Source organism: Drosophila obscura, unplaced genomic scaffold, assembly GCF_018151105.1.
Source record: "Drosophila obscura isolate BZ-5 IFL unplaced genomic scaffold, ASM1815110v1 contig_4, whole genome shotgun sequence".
Classification (NCBI taxonomy): Eukaryota; Metazoa; Arthropoda; class Insecta; order Diptera; family Drosophilidae; genus Drosophila; species Drosophila obscura.
In genome coordinates this window covers 8,817,529-8,835,477 of record NW_024542828.1, presented here as the reverse complement: position 1 = coordinate 8,835,477, position 17,949 = coordinate 8,817,529, and the positions used below count along the sequence as shown (strand labels likewise).

General features: G+C 40.1%; 3 protein-coding genes across 7 annotated transcripts; 2 read left to right on the top strand and 1 right to left on the bottom strand.

Moving 5' to 3' along the window:
• Positions 1 to 16: 16 nt before the first annotated feature.
• Positions 17 to 17,637, bottom strand: LOC111065201 (nuclear protein localization protein 4 homolog). 3 transcript variants are annotated; one of them, XM_022353259.2, is made up of 8 exons: positions 17,541 to 17,637; positions 16,364 to 16,597; positions 16,125 to 16,300; positions 15,536 to 16,064; positions 15,264 to 15,462; positions 15,043 to 15,203; positions 1,203 to 1,618; positions 17 to 1,132 (listed from the first exon to the last, which is right to left on the bottom strand). In XM_022353259.2, the coding sequence occupies exons 1-8, from the start codon at positions 17,553 to 17,555 to the stop codon at positions 970 to 972; spliced, it is 1,893 nt and encodes a 630-aa protein (XP_022208951.1). In that variant the 5' UTR covers positions 17,556 to 17,637; the 3' UTR covers positions 17 to 969. The 3 variants fall into 3 exon arrangements, with proteins under 3 accessions (XP_022208951.1, XP_022208942.1, XP_022208937.1); XM_022353250.2 differs by lacking the exon at positions 17,541 to 17,637 and adding an exon at positions 17,270 to 17,320; XM_022353245.2 differs by lacking the exon at positions 17,541 to 17,637 and adding an exon at positions 16,669 to 16,921.
• LOC121404749 (putative uncharacterized protein DDB_G0274435) lies at positions 4,827 to 5,837 on the top strand. Its single transcript, XM_041594966.1, has one exon. The coding sequence runs from the start codon at positions 5,062 to 5,064 to the stop codon at positions 5,545 to 5,547; it is 486 nt and encodes a 161-aa protein (XP_041450900.1). The 5' UTR covers positions 4,827 to 5,061; the 3' UTR covers positions 5,548 to 5,837.
• On the top strand, positions 10,676 to 12,890 carry LOC111065216. Of its 3 annotated transcripts, none has more exons than XM_041594965.1 (2): positions 10,676 to 12,204; positions 12,272 to 12,380. In XM_041594965.1, exons 1-2 carry the CDS (start codon positions 10,840 to 10,842, stop codon positions 12,293 to 12,295), a joined length of 1,389 nt encoding a protein of 462 aa, XP_041450899.1. In that variant the 5' UTR covers positions 10,676 to 10,839; the 3' UTR covers positions 12,296 to 12,380. The 3 variants fall into 3 exon arrangements, with proteins under 3 accessions (XP_041450899.1, XP_041450897.1, XP_041450896.1); XM_041594963.1 differs by having other exon boundaries at positions 10,677 to 12,204; positions 12,269 to 12,380; XM_041594962.1 differs by having other exon boundaries at positions 10,678 to 12,890.
• Positions 17,638 to 17,949: the final 312 nt, after the last annotated feature.

Below are 17,949 nucleotides of genomic sequence, written 5' to 3'. Positions count from 1 at the left end.
CAAAAATTAAACTTGCTTGTTTTTATTTGCTTTATTTAAAATCTGGTTGCGAATTGGACAATCATTGAATTACGTGGATTAGTACCTTAACACTGTAGAGCTTATAGATAAACAGTAATGATGGAGTAGTGTAAGGGATCAACTGGAATAACATACAGACAGTAAAAAATTAGAAGAACGGAACTGAAAAAATTAATCTATACAGTTTTCGGCTCATCGGCATAATGGTTTTGAAGGATCTACTAAAGCTTCTATTGTCTATTGAAAACATTACTTCAACCTACAAAGCAATAGTACGAAAGGTAGTACGAAAATCAACAACTACGGAGACTAAACCGATTAAAAATAAAAGTAAAACTCAGGAGAATTGATCATTAAACCGATTTTAAACCTAAGCAAAATCGGTCGAAACAAGAAAATTAGATTCTTGTTAGAAATATATACAAAATTTTTTGGCAAATTTGGAATGGTAGGACCCGCTTCTAAGGTTTAACAAAATCATTATTTAAAGACCGGACTGGACGTAGGATTTTGTTTAGTTTCAGATCTAAAAAATGTTTAACTATCTAATAAAATGTAATATATAATTTTCATATCTCTGCTGATCTCTGCTTTGGAAACTGAAGATGACCCGCTTTCGAAGCACTGGAGCACCGAATAAAATCATTAAATGAATTACAAAAAATAACAAAAGTTGTGTTTTACTTTTCACGGAAAATAAAGTAAACACTTGGCGTCTGCGCAATAATTGAAATTTATTCAAAAATAAATTTAATATTTCCATCCATCGTAATTTTTTTATTTATTTTTTAAAATTACACGACGTTTACATATATATAGAGAATGCGCGACATATCGACGAGCTGTTGTGTATCTTGTGTGTGATTGAATCTTTAGTTCGTTTTACTCAATAATTTAGAAGAATTCATCCAGGATGCGGTTGGAAAGGTCGGGGGAGGGGTTGGATCCTTATCTTGGTAGCGAGCAGATTTCGCAGGATTGCAGGTCGCCGCGATTGATGAATGTGCAGTGGTTGCACGTCCAGGTGTTCTCATCAAGATCCATAGCATCTGCGTTAGCCGCACCGCCGGCACTGGCCGCTCCGCCACCGCTGGGATAGCTGGTGGTGCCACTACAAGAGGAAGCAAAACCACAAATAAGTTGGGGAATTGTTTGCAGGGGGGAGAGAGTAAAATACTCACCCACTTCCGCCGGAACTGGCCTGAATGAGCGACTCGAGCTGCTTCCACACTTCCTCGCCCTTGAAGTCGGCCGCCCGATTGGGGTTCTTGGTGCGCACCGCCTCCAGCAGCGCTGACATGTGCTGGCGCAGCGGGAGCATGTCCATTTTGTACAGATAGACGAGTAAATGAAAGTCGGACATGGCCTCGAGGAACTCCTCCTCGCCCCAGGCGGACAGATAGCCGCTCAGGGCACTAAAGTCCTGCAAATGTCCGTCAATGTAGCGATTCTCGATGGGGAATGCCTGCCGCTTGTCGTAGTTTGTGAATGTGTACTGCGGTTTCACCGGCGTCGAGGCGGGTACATCCACCAGCAGATATTCCACGGGCAGAGGACGTGCCAGACGCTGAACCTCGTTGCCATATTGATCTTTTTCCTACATGAGTACATGCAAATAAAGGTAAACAAATGGGAGAGTGTAAGTAAAATAACATAGTTGTAGCGTAGAGTTATATACAATTGAATTCGTAAGTATTTAATGCATCTTAAATGCCCCTCAATGGAAGAGTTGCACCATGAAAGTATGCCCAGATTTAAATCCAAAGGTAAGGGCCATCTGAAAAATGAATCAATGAAAATTCAACAGTCTTATTGTTCTGAAACGCACTGCCCCATCAGGTGCGGACGAACAGCGTACGTGCCCGTTGCAACTCGTTGCCTTTAGAGACGGGCATGGAGCTGCTGCATGTGTTATTTCTGCGTGCTATATCGTAAAAATACGTATAAATAAATAAAAAAGCTACTTTTAAAACTACAATTATGCTGCCCATCCGTAAAATACATATACATATATACATCCTTTTTTGAAAGTTAAATAAATGTTAGCAAAAATATTAAAACCATCCATTTTGTAGTCACTGAATTGGAAAATACTTTGGGTAACTTTTGGTTAATTTTTTTTTTTAATTTTTATATCTTTTTTGCGCTAGTCACTTAAGATGCACAGTTCGATTTGAAAGAGTATTTACTTAAAACTAATACTTGTACTTTTCCACCGGTCAAAAATATCCTTTGTGCGTGGTTTTTTATTGGAAAGTTCTCGGCTAGCTCCCTCCCACCTTTGTTAGCGATGGGAAATTCCTTTGTTGCTGGCAAAACAAATATTGAAAACGGAGCACACAAAAGAACAACAGATGCAAGTACGCATACAAATATTTTAGCATTGGGGATGCCCCACTGACCTGACCTACATCTAAACGGAAAAAAAAACAGCACCCAGTAACTGCTGACGTCTGCTTTGCTCTCTCCCGCCTACTCACACTCTTTATCTCTGTCTCTCTCTCTCTCTGCTGATTCTCTCTTAAAGCTCTTGCAACCTGTTAGCTTGAGAGTGTCCTTGCAGGGGCTGGCCTGGACTCGCATTCAGCTTCAAGGTCGTCAGACTGTTTGCTCTGGGTCGGTCTTGGGTAGCAGGCTATAAGCGGATGCAAGACATTCAGGGTTAGGGGGTCAAAGACAGTCAAACAACAGTCCTGTGCGCGTCACAAGTGCGGAGCTCCTGTCTGCAGACTGTCCTCCGCTGCAGGCAAATCCATCCGTAAATGCCAGCCAAGTGCACTTTGAATTTTTTCTATAGTGATATGCATAGTGATATGCATAGCGATATGCAAGGCCGACATGCTAAACTCTATTAGCCCTATTCCGGGGTAGGCCAACAAACTGATTGAATCACTTAGGACCTGTACCTGATGGATACGCGGCCTTCCAGTTGGAAGTTACTGGTGGAAAAAAGGCTGAATGTTGAAGATGCATGTCCAGTCCCCGGCCGTTAGTAACTTTAATATTGCATTTTTTCGGAAAAACGCAATTAATGTTGCATATTTCAGTTTGACAGAGAGTGGGCGTGACGCTGGATAGCTGGATAGCCAGAGGGACAGCGACAGGGCAGGAAGAAGAGTCAATAAGTCGTGGCTCTGCTCCGATGTCTGATGTCCGGCTCTCTCTCTGTGTGTGTGCACACGCTGTGGGCAGGCCCCACCAGGATGCAAGGTGCATCCAATTGGAATTAAATGCCATCCAATAGTTGCACTTGGATAAGCAGACAATCGGCCAGCGGTGAAACAGAACAAAATCAATTTAAGATGCAGCGATAATTCTGAGAATGTTTGGAAGCTGCTATAACTCAATTAAAAATTCCAGGAGTCAAACTTAACTTTTGTTTTATAGAAATGTCCTGTTACCTGTTTTCTTTTATTAAATTAGTCAAGTTTAAATGCTTAAATTGAGTTTCAAGTTGAGCTTTCCTGCCACGCTTCGTGTTTGCTAGTGTTGCTGCTGCTGCAGCCCTATTAGCCCTGTTGCTGTCGAAGCATGAAAATTGCATTTGGTCACAGATCGAAAATGATGCAAGGAATACCAACCACCCACTGGCTACACATGCATTGTTTGGGGGGCTTAGCTTTTGTCAATTAACAAGTTTGCTGAGCCATACGCATAACAATGCACCCACCACTGCCCGACCTAAGGGTGCTGCTGCATAGCACTACGAGTCTGTCTGTGGATAGGGTTTAGCAAAAATTTGATAGACTCTTCGCATAATTCAATTAAAAGGGGAGAAAACAAAAGAGCTACTACTTTGTGTAAAGTGAGGCTATGCCATTTATAAGTGTATTATTATCTGTATCTCAACACTCCTCAATGCTTGATTAAACATAATTGCCAAAACGCCATATCAATAGGGGGCTGTTGTGCCAACAACTAAACAATATTTGCTCATGGATTTTTCCGCTAGAGTTCAGATGTGAGATAGAAAAAGGGAAAGCAATCAAGCAACATACATTTTGTCTTTTTTTTTATGGCAAAAACAAAATGCTCGTAAATTGCATCAGTTTAATGTGAATAAAACTGCAATTAAGTCTCCAATGCGGAAAAGAGTTAAAAATACTACAGCAGGTAATTATAACTAAGTTTGGTTTTCTGGAGAACACACCATAATTGTTCAGTATATAATCTAAATGAAGTTCGGCAGAACAACAGATCATTTAAAGTAGTTTCCGTGGAAATAAAATAAGCTTTGCATTGAAAATATAGGCTCAAAATGTTTTATTTTTGTTTCGTTTGGCGAGATGATAAAATTAATACCAACTCAAAGCAAATACCAAAGGTGGACTGCCCGCCACCACATTGATGTGGGAGTGGAACATACTAAAGTATTAAAATAAACATAAAAGTTCTCAGAAGTGAGGCTTCTGATGATGGAAAATTCAGTTATTTAATATTTTTATAGCCACACCGTTATGTTTTCCACAGAAGTCAATGAATAAGAAATCAGTTGATCGAATGCTAACCCAAGGTGCATTCAGCCCATACGCAAATCTATGCAACACCAAAATTAGGTCCCAAAGCTTTGCTTCAAAATTTGCATATCTAGCGATAGAGAGAGCGAGACCCGCTTGACATTGACATTGGAACCAGCTGGAGCCTGCACTGAAAGATGAGAGCGAGAGCACGAGAGCACGAGAGAGAGCCATCGTCCTACACACAAGCAAAGCTTAACAAGCTTTCGCTCTCGTCCACACTCTCTGGCCTGGTGCTACTATAAAAGCCATCGCCCACTGCGCTGTGGCTGAATTTTCCAACAAAATGTGAACGGAACGGACCAGGACCCGCGATAAAAATAATAATTTGTGCATTTGAACTCAAGCTGAATTTTTGAAACATCCGACCGCGACGTGATATAACTACAAGTTGTTTTTTTTTTTGCTAGAAATATATGCTGCTATATCTTTTTTGTTTTGTTTTCGATTTAAATGAAAATGCTTAGTCAGATAGAGTTTATAGTGTTCTTGATTTTTGAAACTCTATTTGAGGAGCCGCATCATGTTCTGGACGGCAGTGGCCTCGTCCACGATTTCATCATCAAGCATAGAGCCATCGGCAGCACTGGCCAGTGCAGCGCCCAACTATCAGCAGCTGCATACGAAGCCGCCGCTCCGCTCTCTGACCAATAGCTGGCAGATAAGCAATGCAGCATTCAAGACGCGTCTGCACCATCAGCAGCAGGAACAGAAGGAACAGAAAGAACAGAAGCAACAAAAGCAACAGGAGCAGAAGCAGCAACAGCAACAGGAGGAACAGAAGCTAAAGGAACAAAAGCAAAAACTGCAGCAGCAGCAACAACAGCAGCAACAGCAACAGGAAGAACAAATAATTTCACAGCAGGAAAAGCGACAGCAAAAGCCAAGAGAGGAAGATGATCAGCAGTCTCCAGCGACAGTAGCAAAGAAGAAAATAGTTCCAAAAAGTGAAACTACACGAAAAATATTCAAAGCTTTAGCCTCCACCTGCAAGTGCACAAAAAAGTAAAAAAAAAAAAAAAAACAAGATAGTGTGAGATGGAAGGTGGTAGAAGTGCATCCCAAACCGGAGTCATTTGAACTAATTAGTGTCCAGCGGAATACATGATTTTCAGCTAATAAGTGTTCAAGTGCATGCAATACTGAGAGACAGGAAAAGACTGCAAATGAGGGGAGATGAGAGAGGAGCCAATGCCCAAAACAATAATCGCAATAGCGCCCACAACTAAGGAACATTTTTTGATGCATTTTTCCTCTAGACGATAGGAACAAAACAACAACAACAACAAAAAACGGAGAGACCAACCAACCAACATACATTTATGTGAAAAACAAAAATAATACATACATTCGCAAATTAAATCAGGTTGCTGTGAATATAACAAAGAATAAAATTGGAATTAAATCGTTTTTATTCTCTGGAAATATTGAAGGCGAATTGAAAGCTGGATAACTTGCATACCCATAAGGTAAGCCAGATAAGAAAGCAGTGAAATCAGTGGTTAATATAAAGTTGATAAGCAGATATGGGAGATATAACTAAATGAAAGCAGTGTTTAAATCTAAAGTTTTCTGAGTACAAGCAATGTGAATTTTATTCTAGAAATCGGAGGGGGATATTTAAGAAAGAAATAGGTTTATTTTTGCTTTATATAATAAAGCATCCTGTGGCAAAGTTTCTGCATTATAATTATCCATGGATTCACTTTGATATTTGCAAGCAAACGTTTTTTTTTTTTTTTTTGTTTGAAACGATTTTTCTTAGATGTATTTACATTCATATGTCATAAATTGCAAAAATTCCACATATCACATCCATCAAAGTTTTGCTTTGATTTCAGCTGAAGGCTAATTTGCATGATTGAAGCCTGGCAGCAGCAGCACACACAAAGACACAGGCCCCATCAATCAAAAAGGTCGATTGCCCGCAAAAGTATGCTAATTATTTGTCAACTCTTCTCGCAACCCAACAAAACCACAGACACAGCAGAATAAAGCAGAATACCCCCCACAAATGGGTGAAAACTGTGCGAATTTGATTCCTTTTGATACCCCATACCCCACCCCACCCATTTCTGTTTATTAATTTGAGCAAATGATTTTCTTTCGCCTGTATTTCACTTCCACTTTCGCTCTGTCTGGCTCTTCCGGGAAAAATTACAAATGCGTGCCTGGCATTTCCAAGGACACAAATTACTGAGTGTCAGATGAGGGGTTATTCATTGTATTCTTTGCCTGCCACTCTGCTATTTCTATAATTTGTTGGAAAGCCCTCGACCTGATCATAATAAAGGATATATTTGCCATAAATAGGTCCCTTAATATCTCAACACAATCTTACTAAACTTGTTTGCCTATTCCGTGCACATTTGGCATAGGGATGGATATATTGCAAAGATCTCAAAATTATCCCCTGGACTTAGTGTTCGAGAATGACTGCTTGGACCTGCATCAATCTTTTTGAACTATAAACTGTTGTTGGCTTTTGCTATTGATTGAGTATTCCCTGCACGTTCTCAGAGTCATTCAAATCGAAAGGAAAGGCTATTGCCATGCCTCTGGCTCCTGGCTTATGACAATTAAAGCAAAGGGGAAGTTGCGGTTGTGTCTGTAGACTCCGGACGAGGCACTATGGTCCCAACAACCACTTTTGTTGGCCAAAATTAATAACTCGAAAACGAAACAAGATTTTTCAAATTAGTTTCTTGTATTGTATATATATAATCAATAGGAAGAAGATTTAAAAAAAAAATGGGTGTGGCACCGCCTTTTTTTGATAATGCATATTAAAAAATAGTTAATGATAGGGAATAGGAAGTAATTATAACAGTTTTATTAAGAAATTAGTTTAACTAATTTTTATTAAAATTATAAAGGCGTGGCACGCATAAAAACAACACAAATTTTGATTTGAAAACAAAAAATTTTTGTAATTGTTGCCACCTAGAGAAAAACCCTTGTGTCAGGGTGGAAAACGCGTTTTCCAGGGTGCTCGTTGGGTCAGAAAGTTTGCGGTTTTCTTACTGGGTTCTGTACAGTCTTGCGAATCAATTAAGCCTTCTCTGGGCATTCAACTTATTGTTTTAGCACAAAAAAGAACGCCAAACAACTCTGTATTGTTGATTTTGAGGTTATATTCTACTAATGAAAATTTTAAGATTTGTGGTCAAATGTGGTATTTCTTACTGTATACATTTCAACAAGAATTTATTAATCTGCATCACACAATAGATTTCAAGGTGGGACTAGGTGGGACTCACTAAATATACGTCTTCAAAAATCAGTTTTCAATCAAAATTGGCTAAAAAAAAAGGACTCATTTTAACCTAAAAGTACTAAGACATCACAACTACGAGATACAGTTAACAATACAAAACACGTAGTAAAAACCCAACAAATTAAGATTCAATCAAAAAATTTGATCAGCTAATCGTATTTTTCAATTTATGAGAGATTTAAAACTGTAATTAAATTTACACTTTTTCACTGCGCGTGCTTGTCAGCAACAACAGCTGGGTTGCACAGCTGATTTTGCGAATGTGGCGCCATCTATGGGAATTTCTGGTACGCAACTTATAAGCTCACTCTTTTTCTAATACAGAGTGACCAAAACCACGGTTATTTTTTTACTTTTGAAAAATGGGTTTTGGCCAACAAAAGTGGTCATTGGGACCATAGTGCGAGGGGACGCTGAAACATGCAACACATTATTATAGCCTGCCACAAGGCGCAGATATTAAAACAAAGTTTCAGTGCAATGGAATAACTAACAAGAGTGCGAAAATTGCTTATCGATTTGCAGATATTCTTTCGCTTCTGTTTATGACTTTAAAGCAAATCCTTGTCCTACAATTTTATTGTCGCAATTCTGGGGAAAAGCTTTCAATGCAGAAATGCATTTAAATATGACTCAAGGATTTCTGAATAATTTAGTGTGCCTAATTGTGCGAAATGTGAATTAAAATGCACCGGTGGCAGCTTATCCCTTGCACTGGTTTGTTTTCCCAAAGCATGTTCTATAGGTTTAATTTAATCATTTCAAATAATAAAAACCAACAATAATTCTAATTAAACTCGTGTCAGAAACAACTAAAAATTGTATGCCATTTTTATTGGGGCTTCCCTGATACATGAACTTGCACAAAAACATGCAGCCCAATGGTGAAAAGTTTTCCGCTTTTCCAGAGTGGAAAACTTTTAATTTCATTTTGCAATCGAATGCGTTAATATTAGCAGTTAAAAGGCCTCGACAGCTGCCATAGGTCATAAGACATATGCACAAACGTCAATGACAACGAAATGTGCAACAAGGCGTACTCAAAATGCATGTGGGCCACGATAGGGTGCCATAAATTCGTTATGCCAGTGCAGATAATTGCACTGCAATGTATAACTTTCCATAATCTAGCAATTTTGTATATATAAAATCTTGTTTATCTGGTCTTTGAGTAACCCACATAAAGTTGGTTTAATTAACATTTGACTCCCAAGCCGTAATTCCCCGAAAGGACACCTGATAGACAGGTTTTGTCAGAATTTGTTTATCTACTATGTACATATAAATTTTTAGTTTTTAATTAGAAAATCTGCTTGTTAAGCAAAGATCCTTGAACGCACCACAACAAGTTTCGGATGCAGTGGGCGAATACATGGAATAAACAGTCTTTCGCAACAAGAAGGTGGAATTTTAGAGTAGGAACCTTCATAGTGCTGGAAATTTAATTTCTTTAAGAATATTCCCATACAAGAACGAAATAATTATATCACTGGTTGCAGCATTAGTCTGATTATATGTTTATACCCCATGAAAATTGTATTGAAACTTACAACAAAGAGACGTTAAATGACAATCTGACCAGGCATTCAAAAGCTCTCCCTTGCCATTCCCTGATTGTCTCTTCGTAATCTTTGTTAGAATAACAACAAGAGCAATAGTTACATGAAAAGCCAATGATTACTTGTTGTTGAAGTATTCGGAATTTATTTAAAAACGTTACACACACGCATGAAATTAGCAGAAATATTTTACAGGATAATGTCAAAGCAAAATAGCCATAAATAAGAATTTGTGTCAAGGCTCTAATGAAGACAAAAGTAAGATATAACATCTGACAAGGCATATTTTTAATTCATTCCAATATTTGCAAGGGGAGCACAGAAATGGTTGAAGAAAAATGTGTTCGGAGAGCATGCTAAGGAAGTCATAACTATAAGCGAGAATAGAATGTTATTTGTGCTTGTGTTAAAAGGAGACAGCAAACAGCAAACACAGAATGAACAATTTTAGAGCGGGATAGGGGTAGAGAGGCAGACACGCGAAGGGATAATATAACACTGTACAACAGGTATGGCATTTTGTTCGGTCAGAACGATTTTTTATAGGAAGCTCTTATGACACACACATTTTATTATGGGGCGGAAAAATAAGAATATAATTTCCAGGTTGCCAGAACTCATTTGTAATATTTATAATTATAGTTACTTATTTTAGGAAAATGTTTAAAATTTAAAAAGATTATGTTGCAGGTGCATTCCATTGCTTCTTACTGAAACTAAACTTGTTGCACAGATAATTGCTGAACATTCCAGTCTGTTGCTCCAGAAAACGTTAGGCATTTATTTGCATAATTTCAAAAGAAGAGGGGGGCGGAACGTGTAAAGGAAATAGAAATAGACGAAATATAAAAAGAGTGCAAACAGAAAACAAAATAACCGTAAGAAATGCCGAAAACGTGCTCTACGCGGGCTAGCAAAAAGAGAGAAGTTCCGAGTTGGTAACAAGGCAAAACATTAAAACCCCCTCCCCCATGGAAGATTCACCCACAATGGTCAGGCCATATTTGTCACTGACGTCTCTGTGGGTGTCATGTTTGCTTTTAAAGACAAAACCAGGCATAAACTGACCAGAAAATGTGCCAAAATATTTTTCATCCTTAATGAGGATTTTTGTTTGTAGAAATTATTCCGAGAAAAGCTTTTGTTTTTCATATTAAAGTCTATAAATAATTTCGCATGTGGTTAATTTGCTTTTACTTAGAACACTATCTAAATATACTCGTGACTTTCTCTAAATTATTCAAACATTCATTTCTCTAAACACGATTCAGAAATCAGATAAGCCAGTCTTAGTGATTGAAACAATATTAAGAGTAGTTTTCCAACTAAATATTTCCAAATATTTCTAGCCTATTTACAGGCGAACGCAGCAGAGAACTGTGGACTGGCTCTGGTCCAAAGTAGTTATTAGCTTCCAACGACCGATTTAATTTTTCTTTTGAAAACCCATAGATAGACGAATAACATGGACATTCCAAAGGAGCTTGTGCCGCTGCTCAGCTGCAATATGTGCGGTCACCTCTATGCCGTGGAGGGCAGACGTGTGCCCAAGATGCTCGACTGCCGGCACTGCTACTGCAAGGATTGCCTGGACAAGGAGCTGCTGTGGGCGCTTGGGCCCTCCTCTGGGCCAGAGTGGGTCTGTGGCATTTGCGGTGTGCGCACCAAGCTAGAGCCGGAGAAGTTGCCCGAACCGGAGTCGATCATGTATTTGATACGCAACTTGCGGGCTCTAGAGTTGGGCCAAGCTATGATGGCGATGCAAGCGGACCACAGACACACTACAACCCAAACAGTCGATGGTGGGACTGCCGCTGGGACTGCAGCCACATCCTGGCTGGATGATATCTGCGTGACCCGTTTTCTGGCCAACAGCAGCGAGCATTGCCTGACCCATGGCCGGCCCAACACGACCTGGTGCCACACCTGTCGACTTCTGATGTGTATCGCCTGCTCCGAGGTAGCGTCACATTTCATGCATAAGCTGTCCCACCATCTGGACCTCCGCGAACTGGTCAAGCAGCTGCTCGGCAATGAGATGGATAAGATCAAGAGGGCCTTCAAAGAGGCAAATGCTCTGGCCGGCCACGATTTGGCCATGCTTCGGGATATCTTTGAAGCCTGTCACCAGCTGCAGAAACATGTCGGGAGAGAGATGCTGACGCACAAGCCCAGCCTGGCCGCCTTCCACATGAACGACTGGTGGGTGCGCTCCGAGACGCTGCTCAATCGCCTGTCGAGCGAGGGTGTACTCGGTGATTACGAGCTGCACCAACTCCTGGGCCGTGCCTCCGTGCAGGTGAAGCTATTCCACAAGCAGCTTTCGCAAATGCACTTCCAGTCGCAGCTGCGGGCCATCATACACGAGAACGGCATGCAGGTGCTGAGCTTTGAGCTGCTTAACAAGCGCCTGTTGCATCTACAGCGGAGCCCAACTCCGCCACAGGCCACAGTTGAAGCTGGGGGTGGAGTGGCACCAGCTTTGATGCTGACCAACTACTGCATCTACACGTACTGGCAACAAATGCAGCAAGAGGTGCTGCTTGCGCCCCGCCAGGAGCAGTCTCTGTTGCTTCCGATGATTAGCCCGAGTCTGATGGCGCCTCTGGTGCCAGCTCCCTCGGCCAGCTGCAGCAGCAGCAACAGCAGCAACTTCTTGAACTGCAACTTTCCCCATCCGGCAGCCCAGCTCTTCAACAATGACTACAATCGCCTGAATCTGTGGCTGCAGCTTGGACAGAACAACGCACAGGCACAGCCACAGCCACAGCATCCCACCACACCCTCCGTGGTCTATCAGCATGGGCATAGCCATGCAACAGTCAGATTGGTAAGCATTGGGCGGTTGCCCTCAGTACACTGTTATCCCATATATTATATGGACATGGAAATAGCAGGGCGGCTGGTCGGGCGAGTACTAATCGAAGTGAACAAGGACGCTGCGCCCCGGATGGCCGAAAACTTTGGCTCACTGATACGGCAGGATCGCGGCTTTGGCTACCGGGGATGCGTCGTATTTCAGGCCTGGGGCAATGAGAGCATCATCACGGGGGACTTTGAGTCGCAGAACGGTCGCGGAGGACATGCCGCCTTTGAGGAGCGTTTCTTTAAGGCGGACAACACTGGACTAGCGTCCCGTCGGGGAGCGGTGGGCATGCGGCGGAGTCAGAAACGCTACGACCATTACGGACTCGTCGGCAGCCAATTCCGGGTGCTGCTCAACGAACATCAGACATTTACGGCCATATTTGGCTACATAATCGATGGCATCGAAATTATTGACCAAATCGCTGCCACTGGCAGCCCCATCGGAACTCCTGGCATGCGATCAATCATCAAAGATTGTGGCGCGTATCGTCCTGAATGAACTAACAACCGATCGGACCAACCTTTCGCCCCATGAGCTGCTCTATTACTCGGATCTACTATATACAATTTTTGATGCATCGTTAAGTAAATATATATCGTAAGGTATTCTAAGACACTCCCGTTTTTGACAAAGAAATCTCTTTGATGTCCACGTTTTTTGATTGCAATATTGTACAATATTGTAATATTATAGATAGTGTTATTCTTTGGAATAATCAAAAAATAAAAATAAAAAAAAACAGCCAAATTAAAAAAAAATATATAATAATAATAAGACTTGTGAACCTTTTAGAAATATTTTACAAAACGAAATACATAATAATACCAAAACAGATAGAGGAGAGAGAGAGAGAGGATATGAGATAAATAAAAGCAACATTTGGAGTCTGTTTTAAATAATAATAGCAAAATGTAACAATTAATTATTATTTTGTTCTTCTATGAATACAAAGTCGATTGGAAATATTCAACGAAATTTGTGAAAAAATTCTTGTTTGTTAAAGACAAAATGGAAATTATTTGGTATACAAATTTACTAGTTTTAAGGTCTAGATGAACACACACTACAGGTGTTTCGAGCGCTACGACGTTACCTGCCCATAAATTAATTACAATAAGCAAAAAGACACGCTTAGTTATAAGATATATCAGAAATTATGGATGGTCCATAATACACATGACACATACATAAATACACGATAAATAAACATATGAATCTACAATAGGAATCTCTAAGAATAACAAGAAAACTGTGAAAGCTATGGAAAATATCAAACGATATATTTAGAGCAAAAAGCCCTGGCCCTGAAAATTCCTTATACAAAATAACACTTCATTTTCCCTCTGTAAAACATCGTCATGTACATATGTATGTACATTGGCGGTATGTATACTTTATGCAGAGGTTTCCAATACAACACGATCTACAATAGATATAAGGTGTTCCCCCACAAGAAACTCTGTATGTACGTCTCTGTCGATTTTAAGAGCTATTAAACTTAACTAATAAGAACCTCTATGAAAAAAACAGGAATAGGTGAAATCTTTCGTAGATGTTAACTATATTTACTGGAGATTTATCCAATTCTTACAACAAGAACAAACAATAGCAAGCTCAATCGATTTACCATAAGTACATGTTTGATGTCTATTTAAGCATTATATTTTTTTTGTGACTATTATAAAGGAATTGTGTGTGATTAACGGATATACTCGTACTCGTAATATATTCTAGAATAGTCCTATATCATTAACAAGGAACAAGTGATTTTATTTAAAGGAATATCAAAACGAAGGATCAATTGAAGTTTAAAAGTTTCAGGCTTCGAGTAATTTTGATAAAAGTATATATGTAAAAAGAATACGAAATTGTTGCATTAGGTTAGACTGATTTAGGGTTTGAACTATTATTTAACAAATTAATTATTTGAAATAACTTTAGTTAAAAAAATATCAAAATTTAAACTCGACTTTTAAAAGAATCTAAAATCAAAAAATGAAACAAAAAAAAACCCAGGACTAGAGATATAATAAATGTGATGGCTGATGGATAATATTTAATATTAAAAATAAGATATAAAACATAATTTAGATAAATAAGTAAGGCAGATACATATGTAATTATTTGATTTAATGCAATTATCATCTTTTTAAAATCAAATGGAACGAATGGAAGCACTACAACCAATTAATATATATTTTAAATGAATTATATTAATATTCTATTAATTTTAATACGAATTCTACATATTTTATACAAAAATATTGTTTGAAAGAAATGCCCAAATGCAGACACTAAGACAAAACCATCGACACGGTAGGAAAAGAACGTTTCACAAACGAAGAAATGTCTCCGAAAATTTGCTCAAAGGGCAAAGAGCAAACGAAACCCATGTACTCGAGTAAAGATATATCCATAAATGTACGTGTATCTGGTTCCTAATTCTTAAGATCTGTTTGTTGCAAATCATAATTGGTATGGACATTTGGCATAGAAATTTGGCCCCAGAGAGCAATGATGCGAAGTACAAACCAAAAACGGAGAAGGGAGAAAACGTATAATGATCATTGAAAATCCAGAGCAGATTTAAAAAGAAACCCTACACAAAATATAGATGGTAAATAAGTGTTAAGTGTCCATAAATAATCAAAACTTTACATAGCATTAAATTGCAATAATTGAAATTTAATCCCTGTTCGATTGGTGTCTATCTATGCAAATGTGTTTTAAATGTGAAAAGTTTGCAATAAATGCTGCTGAACCCCAAAACCCGGAACATATCTCTTTTATATCACTTACCTTATAGAAGACATCTGGAACATACTGCTTATCTGTGGACTCACGCACATATCCCAATTCGGGAGCCTCCTTGGTGGGTATCAGACAATCATCACGGACCAGAGCCATGCACTGGGCAGACACCGCATATCCCTCCATATGCACTTGTTTGGTTTGATCTCCTATAATAGAATTTCAGATTAATACTCCAATCGAATCGAATGATAAGGGAAAACACTTACCCGTCACACAAATGGTCACAAACTTTGAGCCAAAGACACCATTTGAAGCATATTTACATGGATTGGGATGACGATTCTGCAGCTCTCCGGCTGTTATGCACTCCTGGGCGGTGAGGAAGTGTGTCTCGATGCCACGAATCTGTTTGACAGTACCCGCAGTTGCATCATCCGTGATGAGATCAGTGAATATCCAACCAATCTATTAAAAAAAACAAACAAACAAAAATTATAGTACACGTGTGGTGTAAAGTTAGAAGGTTTTTTCCGCGCACCTTCTTCAGTCCTAACGCATTGGCCACAGCATCGACTTCGTCGGCACCCTCATCTGGGAACATATTGATCGAATTCCGTGTCGATTCCTGCGGTGGCTCATAGATCGCTGCCACTGTGGCGCGTATGCCGAGCGGTACATCCGTATGCTGCTCGTATGTGCCATACAAATAGCCCATACGCTGGTGGCCAGTGGTGCGCCAATAATTAAGGAAACGCTCTACAATTTTGGTATTCTCGAACATGACATTGTCCACATGGCGATAGGTCTGACGATTCAGGGTTATGGCCGATGGCTGACACTTGGAGCAGATGCCCTTGGGCCATGGCGGATGTTCCCTACAGCCGGTCTTGATGCGGCAATTGATATCATCGAATACAAAGTATTTGCCATGATCCATGCCCGATGTCTGCTTGCGTATATACGAATGAAATGACAGGTGCTTGATGTTATTCTCCTTCAAATATGCCTCATTATAGGGTTCCAACGGCGAGCAATGAACACAGCGGCCATTGGCATTGTGATGGCACCTGTAATAAATGGATTATTCAATTTAAACTTTATCGAAGGAGACAGAGCCCAACGCTTACAGCTTGCTATCGCGTTCGCGCTTAATCGTGCCATCGGCTTTGGTCAGGGTCTGATCCACCTCATCCTCGATCACATTAATGGAGGGCCGAGCGCTGTTCGTATTGCTGTTGATCAGCTTTTCGCTAGCTGCAGTCGCCTGGAACACCTGACTATCAATGGCAATGGTGCTGGTTCGCTGCAAACACAAAATTGAGTATGAAAAATCTGTGTTCATTGCATTAGAAACCTTACAACGTACCCGCGATGAAGTGCCAGCCATTTGTTTTAAGTATATCATGTCGCCATGCTTCAGTGCGGTTCCCACCAGCTGGGAGCCACTGGCCTGCAGTTCTGTGAGAAAATTTCGCTCCTTGAACAGGCCGAATCCATCGACTTGCAGGGCATTCTGGACACTGTCATAGAGTTGCTTCAAATTTGACTTGGGTGAGATCTCAATGCGTTTAATGCCCTCGGCAGACTGCACTCTTAATAACTGTAATAGAAAAATAGCAAAGTAAATTATCAATTAATTAATTTGAATTAGTTTTTAGGGGGAAATCAAACCGATTGTTTGCATAACAGAAACAGACGATGGCGGGCAAAAGCATAAACCAAATTGCGTTTTTTGTATAGCAGATTCTCAAGCATCAGAGGAGCACTGGCCATGTCGTAGGTCTGGGCTGGGTACTGGTTGCTGGGTCCTGGGTTGGGTGAGTGGCTGGGCTGGGTGGTGGTTGGTGTGGGTGGTAAGCCTTAAAAGGCCTTTATTTATTTAGTGTTTGGGGACTGTACGTCATGAAGGCGCAAAGTTGACTGTGAAAATTTGTTGGCAGCGCAATAAAAACAAATGCATTTGGGTGCCAAAATGTGCCACAAGAGCACCCACCCCATTTCTCAATTTCCCATTTCCGCATTTGCATTAAATAACGTAATTTGTGCTCTTAAAATCTCTCTTAATGTGCCATCAATCTCTTTTCTTTCAAATATGTATTTAGATTTCTTTCGACACCAAAACCTTGCCTTCTCCCTCTGCACCACCACCACCCCAGCCAATGTGGGTGCACTTTTACATTCAAAATCTACAAGTCATTGTACAATTTATTTTGCAGTCTGCTTTGCCGGGGGGACTACCAAAAGAAACCCACAGCTCATACACATGGCATACCGCATCCCTGGCCTTGGGCCTAAGAGCCGCACACATTTTCACATGCACTTTCCATCATTACACAGTTTTCCCAAAAATTATATTTTCTGCCGAGCAACGGTGAGCAAAAACAACAACAACGCGGCGACCCGACTTTGTTTGCCGGCTGTTGGGGCTACGAGTCCCCCTCACGGCTTGGGACACACACTGCAGAGACTTCACAAACGTATTGGTGGATCCCAGGGCACGGAATTGGCACATTTCATACTGTTATTAACAAAAATGTACTTACAATTTTATCGGACATGTCGGCTATTTTGTGGCGTCCAGTGTGACCGCGTCCAGTATGATCAAATATACCGGCTCAGAAATATACCGAAATATACCTTTTCACTATCAAAATATACCGTAAATATACTGACTGACTCGACAACACACTACAAGATTCCTCGATTTCGATATTCCGTTTAATATTACTAGCTAGTTAGCCCTCTCAGCCCTACACAAATAATTTTATCCAAATCCTCAATAAATTTTGTTCAGGATTGGCTATTTTTTAGATCTCTTTTTTATTGGATTGTTAACATAATAAGATTCAAACAAAAACGGCCAAAGCATAAAACGTAAGTGTGAACTCTGGTCACATTCCGTCATTGTTGCCGGTCAACTAGTTTCTGCAAGCGTATGGACGTTTGGATACC

Excerpts from the sequence above, each read along its gene's own strand:
- LOC121404749 (XM_041594966.1), top strand. The coding sequence starts at position 5,062 with ATGTTCTGGACGGCAGTGGCCTCGTCCACGATTTCATCATCAAGCATA.
- LOC111065216 (XM_041594962.1), top strand. The coding sequence starts at position 10,840 with ATGGACATTCCAAAGGAGCTTGTGCCGCTGCTCAGCTGCAATATGTGC.
- LOC111065201 (XM_022353245.2), bottom strand. The coding sequence starts at position 16,770 with ATGGCCAGTGCTCCTCTGATGCTTGAGAATCTGCTATACAAAAAACGC. Across the intron at positions 16,598-16,668 it reads TTCTGTTATGCAAACAATCG|TTATTAAGAGTGCAGTCTGC; the intron begins GTTTGATTTCCC and ends TTTCTATTACAG. Across the intron at positions 1,133-1,202 it reads GCCAGTTCCGGCGGAAGTGG|TGGCACCACCAGCTATCCCA; the intron begins GTGAGTATTTTA and ends TTCCTCTTGTAG.